The 10,800-nt window shown below is 35.1% G+C and overlaps 1 protein-coding gene across 1 annotated transcript; it reads left to right on the top strand.

Moving 5' to 3' along the window:
• Positions 1-1,539: 1,539 nt before the first annotated feature.
• agr1 (anterior gradient 1) lies at positions 1,540-7,007 on the top strand. Its single transcript, XM_046841535.1, has 8 exons — positions 1,540-1,622; positions 3,100-3,198; positions 3,768-3,831; positions 3,955-4,007; positions 4,686-4,762; positions 5,203-5,266; positions 5,367-5,450; positions 6,716-7,007. Exons 2-8 carry the CDS (start codon positions 3,105-3,107, stop codon positions 6,763-6,765), a joined length of 486 nt encoding a protein of 161 aa, XP_046697491.1. The 5' UTR covers positions 1,540-1,622; positions 3,100-3,104; the 3' UTR covers positions 6,766-7,007.
• Positions 7,008-10,800: the final 3,793 nt, after the last annotated feature.

The raw sequence follows: 10,800 nt of genomic DNA, 5'->3' as shown, positions 1-10,800 counted from the left end.
CATTGAGAATGTTGATGAAGAAGTATAAAGAAGGTCAGAAGGAGTTGCATTGTGTGTTTGTGGATTTAGAGAAAGCGTACGACAGAGTGCAGAGAAATGAGTTGTGGTATTGTATGAGGAAGTCAGGTGTGTCAGTATGTGTGGTGCAGGACATGTATGAGGACAGTGTGACGGCAGTGAAGTGTGCAGTAGGAACGACAGACTGGTTTATGGTGGAGGTCGGACTGCATCAAGGTTTGGATCTGAGTCCTTTCCTGGCAGTGGAGTGGTGCGGTTGCAGGGAGAAGAGGTGGAGAAGGTGGAGGAAGTTCAGGTACCTGGGTTCAAAGTGCAAAGTAATGGAGAGTGCATTAGAGAAGTAAAGAAAAGTGTGCAGGCAGGGTGGAGTGGATGGAGAAGAGTGGCAGGAGTGATTTGTGATAGTAGGGTATCTGCAAGAGTGAAAGGGAAAGTTTATAGGACTGTGGTGAGACCTGCGATGTTGTAGGTTTAGAGACAGTGGCATTGAGTGAAAGACAGGAGGTGGAGCTGAAAGTAGCAGAGCTGAAGATGTTGAGGTTTTCGTTGGAAGTGACGAGGATGGACAGGATTTGAAACAAGTTTATTAGAGGGACAGCAAATGTAGGACATTTTGAGGACAAGCTGAGAGAGGCTTGATTGAGATGGTTTGGACATGTGCAGAGGAGGGACATGAGGATTATTGGTAAGAGAATACTGAGGATGGAGCCACCAGGAAGGAGGAAAACAGGAAGGCAAGAAGGAGGTGTATGGATGTAGTAAGGAAGACATGCAGGTAGATGGTTTAAAAGAGGCAGATGTAGATGGCAGGGGGGTATGGAGATGCTGTGGTGACCCCTAATGGAAGCAAGACATATATTTACATATTTATCTGCACTTGCAGTTTGCACAATGCTACTATTTTCACTTCTGGTAGATGAAGTAATAAACTGTATTTCAATGCTGTGTACCTATATTATGTAATTACAATAAAGATCTATCTATCTATCTATTTATCTATCTGTCTGTCTGTCTGTCTGTCTGTCTGTTGATTTTATTTAATGTATTTTGTTTTTCTAAGGAGGAAAATTTTTTTAATGAAACATTTGGTTAATTTTAAGATTTTTTTTGTTCTTGTTAACCCTTGAACATTACAGCAATATTACAAAATACTTTCCACTGTATTAAAATATGTTTGACATTATTGTGAAGATATTACAGTTAGACCACTGTAAATAAAAATTTGCCTACAGTAACTATTTTATTTATAAATTAAGCGGGAAACGGCTCTAAAACAGCTTTTAAATAGAGAACTGGACATTTAAAGCTCACAGCAACAGTCACATGTTTCTGTTAAAAATAAAGTTGAAAAGATAAATAATGTTGTTTAACTATGTTGTAAAATAGTTGTGGAAGAGATGGTTAAGAGGTGCACAACCCTTTAGACTTTCACATTCAGTTGAACAACAATGTCTTGTGTTTACTTTTGTTGAAAGGAGAATAATAGTTAGTGTCAGACCGGTTTGGTGAGTTTCAACTATAAGAACACCTACATGACAGTAAATCCTGACAATACTAGCGTGAGGGACAACCGGTCTTGATCACACTCCTGGGCTTCACTTACCGTAAGTTTAACTTTAAGAATCAAGATGTTAAGGTGTTATGTGTAGACTTTGCTTTCAGTGCTTTGTTAAGAAGATATTACCACATGTGGTTGAATGTTGAAAATTCTGCATTTCTTCTATTATATTATAAAAAAATATTATAATAAAAAATAAGTGTAATTGGGTCTCCTGATTTATGATTTAATAATATTTGTAAAAAGTTTGTATATTAAGATAAGATAAACCTTTATTCGTCCCACAGTGGGGAAATTTCTAAATTACAACTTATAGTACAATAAAAGCATAGAAACAATCCCATTTATAGTACAAAAGAGTTCACTAAACAATACAGTACATTTTAACTAAAATTATAAAAAATAAAACAAAAAAAATTATATTAAATGTTGAAAAAAAAAAAAAAAAAAAAAAAAAAAAGACCTGTTAGTAACATTTTTCCTTTTTTTCTCTTCTTCTTATATTTGGCATTGCAAAACCAAATCAAAAGTCTAGTTTGGGCATCTCTGCTGTAAAATATTTTGTCTGACATTCTTGTTGTCTTTTTGCACAAAAAAAGCAATGATGACTTCAAATATAACTCCACATACAACTATAAAGAGCATGGAACAGTAATAAACTTATACAAGCTAGAATGTTGGTATGATAATCCAATGCTTTAAAAAAAAATTAAGTAGTATTAGCTCCATTTTTGCCAGCTTTATAAGTAAAATAGCTAGTAAATGTTGAGTAAATGTTGTGCAGTTTATTGGAGAATCTGTCAAAGTTGTTATAATTTTCTTTTTCTGAATAAAAGAAAAAGAAAAACCCTAGACAATATTTACTCCAATCAGGGCAAAGTGCCATATGTGCATGAATAATTCAATTCATATTCTTTTGCATAGCGCCTTTAACAATGAACATTGATAATAATGAATGAGATGTAAGTTTGTCTCTGATGAGCGACCCGGTGGCAACTGTGGCAGGGAAAAACTCCCCGAGACGGCATAAGGAAGAAACCTTGAGAGGAACCAGACTCAAGAGGGAACCCATCCTCATCTGGGTTGCACCAAATGTCCATTTATTACAGATAAACAATGTTGAAGTGCAGTGATGGTAATCAGAAGCAAACTGTAGTCCTGAGTCAGTGTAGCACTGAGCATTGATAATAGATAATGCGTATTGCTTTTAACCTTTCATTATAGACACAGCCCTTAACACAACCCTTTAAAAAAACAACACCACAAAAATGAAAACAAAAATACAGGAATACATTGAATTGCTTCCTTGAATCACTGATTGTACCTTTAAACCAGCTTTACATGTCTAACAGCTTCTTCACCCACACCTCACATTATTTAAGAGGAGAGCTTAACAGAGCTAGTCTAACTGCAATAATGCTTGTGAAAACAATATGAACCAACGACTAGAGATTTTACACAATAGTGATTGTGCCGGTGTGTTTGTTGCACATTGTTAGTCTGTCTCTTTGATTTGTACACAGTAATCATGGCTCGCTGCTCCCTGTTTGTGCTCCTGTTACTGTTGTCCTATGACGTCGCCTTGCTGAAAAAAACAAAATCAGTCCAGACTCTTTCAAGAGGTAAGATCATGCATAAATGCATAAATTTTGCATAAATATCGCAAAAAATTATGTATTGTAAATATAAAATGTATTCACATGCAAACATCCAAATATAAAAGCAAGTGTAAAAAATCAAAACTAAAACTTTAAACAGGTGTCTGTTTGATAAGAAATGGCCATGTATTAATATACTGAGGCTGCATGTAAATACTGAGGTTATCTCATAGTCCCACAAATAATTTTGCCGAAGTCTTCAAAGTTCACTTCAAGTATGTCACGAAACTCTAATTTCTACATAATCTCTATTCTGTCCATTATAGGTGCTCCAGGGTTTATCTCAGTCCAATGTCTATAATGCTCTGAAAAGAAAAATTTTTTTTTCTTAATATCACACATTTTTATTTAAGGCAATATTGTACCCATACCCATGTTTTGAGGATAAACAGTGTAGACGCAAACGTTTGCACTTGAATTTAAATATTATGTCTCACCAACTGGCTGATCTCATTTGGACAAACAGTAGCTCTTGTATAGTTTATTTGTAGCATGTGTTGAGGTCATTCAGGTGAACTTTGTCGCTGTTTAAGGTTGGGGCGATGACATCACCTGGGTGCAGACATATGAGGAGGGGCTGACAAAAATGCAAAAGAGGTAATCATTTTTAAATCTCAAATATGCTTTGACATTTTCGCACATTTGCAGATTAAATTAGTGCTGCTAATAAGCATGTGTTTGTGTGTGCATCTGTGTGTGCTTTTTATCACGTCTCTACAGTAACAAGCCCCTGATGGTCATTCATCACTTAGACGATTGCCCATATAGTCAAGGTTTGTAGCTTTGAGTTATTTGTGCATTATGTAAATGCTAGTAAATGATATTAGATCATATATGAACAATTTCTGCTTTAAGATTGAAAGAAATTAAGAGTTATCAATGAAAAATACAGTTTTAATCACTATAATATAATACATTTACAAATAGGTGACAATTTAAAAGGCAATAGTTCTTAAAAAGATGATAAGCCTCCACAAGATGCTAGAACTAAAGTGCGCTGTCTAACTAATGCATCACTTTCTCATAGGGGTTTATTTGGAGTTAAGATTTGAAGACTTCATATCATAAAACTATTTAATGAACCTTGTGTCATGTAGCTGGGCACAGGATCATCCTGGAAGAGACTGCTCTCGTCAGGATAGAAAGGATATTTTTTTCAAAGCCACAGATTTTTCCTGTATATTTAATTCATTTGTATATGAAGACTATTGACCCTTAAAGAATTACCACAGTAGAGAACATAGTGTATATGTGAGATAGCCAGTGGTGGCTTAGTGATTGCGATGTTGGACAACTGATCAGAAGGTTGTAAGTTCAAATCCCAGTATCACAGTGCTGCTAGTGCTGGGTACCTGAGCACAACTTGATCGTTGGTGACATAAAAAGTCCTGAAATTATTGTATTCCAAAAGTGTTAATATGTTGTTTTTTTTCTTTCATTCATACACCAAGCACTCAAAAAGGCTTTTGTGGAGCACAAATCCATCCAAAAAATGGCCAAAGAAGATTTCATCATGCTCAATTTAGTGGTAATGTTTTACATGATGTATATGATACACAAACTGAGCACTTAGGGGAACATGATTCAGAACTGCTGCTCATTTTTTTATTGCACTACTGTGAAAACCCAGACTGTCATAGGTGAAACCCTGTGGAGAACAGCAGAAATATTCAAACCAACAAATCTGGCAACAACAAACATGCAACAGTCAGAATCACTCAGATCACATTTTTTTCCTCATTCTGAAGGGTGAGCATCACTTGAAATGGCTGGCCTGTATTTGCATGATTTTATTCTCTGTACTGCTGATACATAATTGGCTGATTAAATGATTGCATGAATGACTAGGTGTACAAGTGTTCCTAATAAAGTGCTCAGTGAGTGTAAATTGATATGAACTCTTTATACTGTACATCATTGACAGGACAGTTCACTGATTGTCTAACCTAGCCTAAATATTACTTGCAGCATGAAACAACAGATGCTAATATGGCTCCTGATGGCTATTACGTTCCCAGAATTCTTTTTGTCGGTGAGCTTCTTCTAACTTTACCAGGTCCTCTCACTGTTATTCATTAAATAGCCTACTAAACTAATAACTTGCCTAATTATATGATTTCTCTTTATCCCAGATCCCTCGCTGACCGTGCGCAGCGATATCACTGGCAAGTACACCAACCGCAAGTATGCCTATATACCTGAGGATTTGGATTTCTGTGAGTGTTTTATTGAACAGACATGTTGTTGGCTAGTACTTATGCTCTATCTATCAGCATGACATTCTCTACCACCTCATTTAATTAAACTTAAAGCAACCTTCCAATTTAAGCATTCACATGCTCAGTTTACCAGAATGCTTTTCTGCATTTAAATCTTATACTGTAACTTTGAATGTTATGGTTAAATAGAATGAAATCCATGTTGTCCAAATGTCCAGTCTGTAGCACATATAATTTATTAGAAGCATTCAGACCCCTTCCTTATTTCCTCATTTATATGTTGCAGCTAATGCTAAAATTATTTCTGAAATATTTTCCACATAATCCACACTCCATACTCATAATGACAAAATTTAAAATCTGAATTGTGAAACCCTGAAATAGATTTTCTTTCCCTGACCACTCTGCCATGAAGCCCAGATCAGTGGCGTGCTTCAGTGATGGTTGAACTTCTATAAATTCCTCAATACATGATTTTAGCAGCTCAATCAAAGTGACCATCAGGTACTTGGTCATCTCTATTATTTAAGCTTTTCGCCCCTGATGGTTTATATTTGGACAGGTGGCAAACTCTGGACAGAATCCTAGTTGTTCCGCACATTACCCATTTAAGAATTATGGAGGCCCCTGTGCCCTTAAGAAGCTTCAAGACAGCAGCACTTGTTTATATCTTTGCCTAAATCTGTGCCTCAATACAATCTTGTCTCGTTTATTCCTCTTTTTTGCATTTTCAGCTGTTAGACCTTATATTGACAGGTGCGTGCCTTTCCAAATCATGTCCAATCAACTGAATTAGACACAGGTGCACTCAAATCAAAATTTAGAAGCATCTCAAAGATGATCCGTATAAATGAATTGCACCTGAGCTCAATTTCAAATTATAATAAAAAATAATTAGCGATCACAGATCTGATTATTGCTTTCTTGGGAATGGAGTGTAGATTTTTGTGGGGGGAAAAATGGTAAGCTTTTTAGCATAAAGCTTACAAAATGTGAGAAAAATAAGAGGAATTATTATACATTAACTGAAGTCATTAGACATAGTCATTGGACACAAATTAACCACAAATCTGCATAAGCATTCTTATATGTTTAAATGTAATATGTCTGCTGTAGCTAAGAAAAAAAACAGCGTTTGCTTTTCAATCAGCATGCATGAATGTAAAGACATTTTTTTCTTTTTAAGAAATGACTGATTAATCATCACACGTAGTGTTTTCTGAAGACTTTTCTTTCCTCCTCTCCCTTGTGTTTGTTTTTAGTGGAAGAGAACATGTTAAAAGCCAAGAATCTGCATCACACAGAGCTGTAATGAGATCAGAGCTGAGATAACATGGGAGAATACCAGATGGATGAAAATATCCGAGAATCGAACTGTTTTTATACTTACAGATGTTTCATGTATTATGCGGAGAATGAGGCAAACACTGAGTATACAATGAATTGTAAATGAAAGTTTCTATTTGTTTCATCTCTCAGTTGTGCACTAGTGTTGATCTGATTGATATGAGTTACTGGAGCATTGTTATCCTGACAAATAAAATGTAACGGTTATAAACAGTGTATGAATATACTGTTTGCATAGAGAACAATCAAGTAGTCAATTAATTAATCTAGCACATACCAAGTTTATTTTATTCATGCCTTGATACTCTGTATGGACAAAGCACCAGAATTTTTCAGACATATGCGGTTCTTCCCCAAACTGTTACCTTAAAGTTGTCCTTAGATGCACTAGCATTACATTTTTGCTTCACTTGGACTGGGAGACCCAAACCTGTTCCAGCATGACAATGTCCCTGTGTACAAAACCAGCTCCATGAAGATAGTTACATTGGTTGGTTCGGAAAATCTTGAGTGGCCTGTTATAAAGCTTTGACCTCAACCCTACTAACCTTTGGGATGAGTGCAATCCAGGCCTCCTCTCCCTACGTCACCTGACCTGGTCAGCCATATATATATATATATATATATATATATATATATATATATATATATATATATATATATATATTAACTTATGTACTTTTGTAGTGTTTTTTAGTTATCAGTATAAACTAGACCAAGCATGTAATACTAGGTGTGTAATAATCTCTTCTACCAGTAGAGGACACTACAACATACATTACAAAGTTCAGCCAACTCAGAATAATTGTGGTTGGTTGTCAGACTAAAAAACTGTATATTTCAACTATCACTGACAAGCTGTCAATGACTTATTAAGTTAGTTTGCTTAAATAAATATTTGTTGTTTAATGTCCTATTGGTGGAATTCAACAAATACATGGGTTTAAGGGAACAATAAAGGCTCAGAGATCAAAAGCCTGTTAAAACTGTCTGTCTCGTTGTTTAAACTGTCAAAGTATAAAGGTACAAAGGGGAAAACAATTCATCTAATGAGCAATAGATAAAAGCTATGTTGAGGGACAGAATGAAATCTAGTGTAGTCCATACGAGACACAGCTGTCTGCATGTTGACAAATCTGATTTCATTCGAGGGATGCATGACATGACAGTGTTTATTTATTTATTTTTGTCATAAGAAAATCTTTTGAGAATATAAAATGGAATGTCTGAAATGGATTTCTGTTTTCTGACACCACTGTTGTGTTGTGGTATGCATTTCATCTCGAGAGGTTGAAAATCAATGAAGTAATGAATACAGAACAGTTTAAAAGGAGTTTGATTCATCTTTGGGGGGGAAAAAAGATATTAGTGGTGATATGTCTTTCAACATAAAAACAACTCTGCAAATATACTGAAAACCCAATTTAGACCTACTTGAAGCAGAATTGCAGTATGCAATTAAGCACCAAGCATAAACATTACTGAGGGTGTGGGTACTAAGAGCAGTTGGACGGAGAAATTTCAAAGCAAAGTTCCAGCAAATACTTCCAGCAAAGTTTGGAAACTGTTTACTCCTGCGTTATGGCAACTGTGCAAACCAATGTAAGTGTTGGGTTTGCATGATGGAGAAGGGTGTGATTGTGATAGAACTTTCCAATAAGGATGGAGAAGTTAGTACACATTAGACTTTTAATGCTGTGTTACAGAAATAATAATAATAATAAAAGTAATTTTAATATTTGCATATGCTATTACTATGATAATGAATCTTATTTATTGACTTCACATTTAACAAATCTGACATAAACACCCCACAACAAAAAATCCTCAAGGTGTTGATCATCGAACATTTTGGCAGCATTTTACTTCCGAGGAATTTAAATTCCACAAAGTTGACAACGAAGCCCAGGCAAGTGGTAAAGGAAGCTAAGAATCCATGGCACAGCACTGTGTGTGCCTGAAATACTGCCAGAGATGGCAAAAGTAGACACATCCTTCACTCAAGTAAAAGTACAGATACTTATGTTTTAAAAGACTCTGGTAAAAGTTAAAGTTCTGACTACACTTTTTCACAAAGTAAAGACGTTTGGGCTCTGCCATGTAATTAATTATAAAGTAGCCATTATTTCTACCTGTTTTAGTGCCACGATATTAACTGTACCTCACATCATATTAATATATTAATACAAAATAATTTTACATTTTGTTATCTAATGAATGTATCCAGTCTGAACATCCACCATATAGAACACAAGCAGAAAAAAGATGATGATGATCAGGTGATCAGGAATGGCTCTGTCCTCAGTCATGTTTATATCACTGACTTCCTCTGTCTCATCCAGTTTAATTATACTTCTTGTTGCTTTCTGCCTTGCTCTTTGTTTTGCTTTGTAGGCTAGCCTACATCTATGGCGTGTGGTAGCCAGGAAATTATACACCACTGGTAGGTTGAAAAAGCCACGCAATGAGAAGAAATAATATTGATCATGTCACTAAATAAATTAAAACGATAGTTTTGAAAATGTAAGAAATAGAAAGTACAGATATTTGTGTAAAACCTTTAATGAGTGAAAGTAAAAAACTTTATATAAAAAAAATATATTGAAGTAAAGTACTGATACCAGAAAAATCTACTTAAGTACAGTAATGAAGTATTTGTACTTTGTTACTTCCCACTTCTAAATACTGTGATATAAAAATGCATCATCTAAGGTAGGAACTGTCAGAAACTGCATCCTAGGCGAAGAGTATACCTTCAGCTAAAGCTAGCAAAGTATGCTATTATACTAAAACTATTATACTATATATATAATACAATTACTGAAACTGACGATGATTTATCCCTCAGATATAGCTATGCTTGAAACATATACTAGAGCAGGGGTCACCAACCTTTTTGAAACTGAGAGCTACTTCTTGGTTACCGATTAATGTGAAGGGCTACCAGTTTAATAAACACAGTTTTCAGTTTCATCAAAATTAACACATTTGCTCAATTTACCTTTTATTATATATTATTATTAATAATTAATGATATTCATGTGAAGACACTGATCATGTTAATGATTTCTTATAATAATTATCAACAATCATTTAACAAAGTAGGAAACAGCTATTTTTAGAAAAGGCCTGTGGGCTACTCATGTGGTCCTTGCGGGCTACCACGTTGGTGACCCCTGTACTAGAGGATACTATAGATCAAAATCATACAATATACATACATTCCAAATAAAAAGCAACCTGCATTTGGGCACTTGCTTGTTTTTTAACTTGCTAATATGGCCTGGTTATATTCCAACTCACTCACTCACTAACATAACTCTTTGTTCTGCGAGATCAGAACACAGGAAAAAAATCAATAGAAGTATTTTGTTAAACACTAGCATGCTAGCTAAAAGATTCTGTGGGTCAGCACACTGCTTGGGAAAGCCCTGGGAAAGCATTTCCAAACTGTCTACAGGGTTCAGTGTGTCTTTAAGGCCAATTATTTTGAGTTACCTAGCTGAAAGAAAAAGCATTTTCTGGTTTTGTTTTTGCAGTGTTAAATCATACAAAAAACGATCTTGTTGTATGATTTTTGAGGTGGGATTATATGGAAGGTATCCAAGCTGGTGGTTGATGTGTTTGTTTTAAACTAAAACAGCATTAACCATAAAACAATTTTGACTGTGAATTGCAGCAAGTAGCTATAATTTTTCAGGATTTTTCCAAGGCATCACACAGCTACACAGGAACATCATGATTTGTCTACTGTTCTCCATTTGTTTAAACCGTTAATAAAAAACATTTCAGTCCCATCCAACCTGTCCATTTTGCGTTTTTCTGCTATAGGAAAAAAACTTTTTTTTTTTAGAAAATATCAGTATATTAGTTCAGCGTGTCGGTTTACCACACAATTTTTCCAAAAAAACAGACTAGAAAACATAACGAAAGCACACATGGTTATTGGCTTTATTGAATTTCCACAGGGAAGAGGAAGCATGGTAGGAATGGATATTTG

This window comes from Silurus meridionalis, chromosome 3 (assembly GCF_014805685.1).
Source record: "Silurus meridionalis isolate SWU-2019-XX chromosome 3, ASM1480568v1, whole genome shotgun sequence".
In the NCBI taxonomy this organism is placed as follows: domain Eukaryota; kingdom Metazoa; phylum Chordata; class Actinopteri; order Siluriformes; family Siluridae; genus Silurus; species Silurus meridionalis.
This window is presented reverse-complemented; position numbering and strand designations above follow the sequence as displayed.

Coding starts and splice junctions, on each gene's coding strand:
- agr1 (XM_046841535.1), top strand. CDS start 3,105: ATGGCTCGCTGCTCCCTGTTTGTGCTCCTGTTACTGTTGTCCTATGAC. Junction 3,832..3,954: donor CTGACAAAAATGCAAAAGAG/GTAATCATTTTT, acceptor ACGTCTCTACAG/TAACAAGCCCCTGATGGTCA. Junction 4,763..5,202: donor TCATCATGCTCAATTTAGTG/GTAATGTTTTAC, acceptor TATTACTTGCAG/CATGAAACAACAGATGCTAA.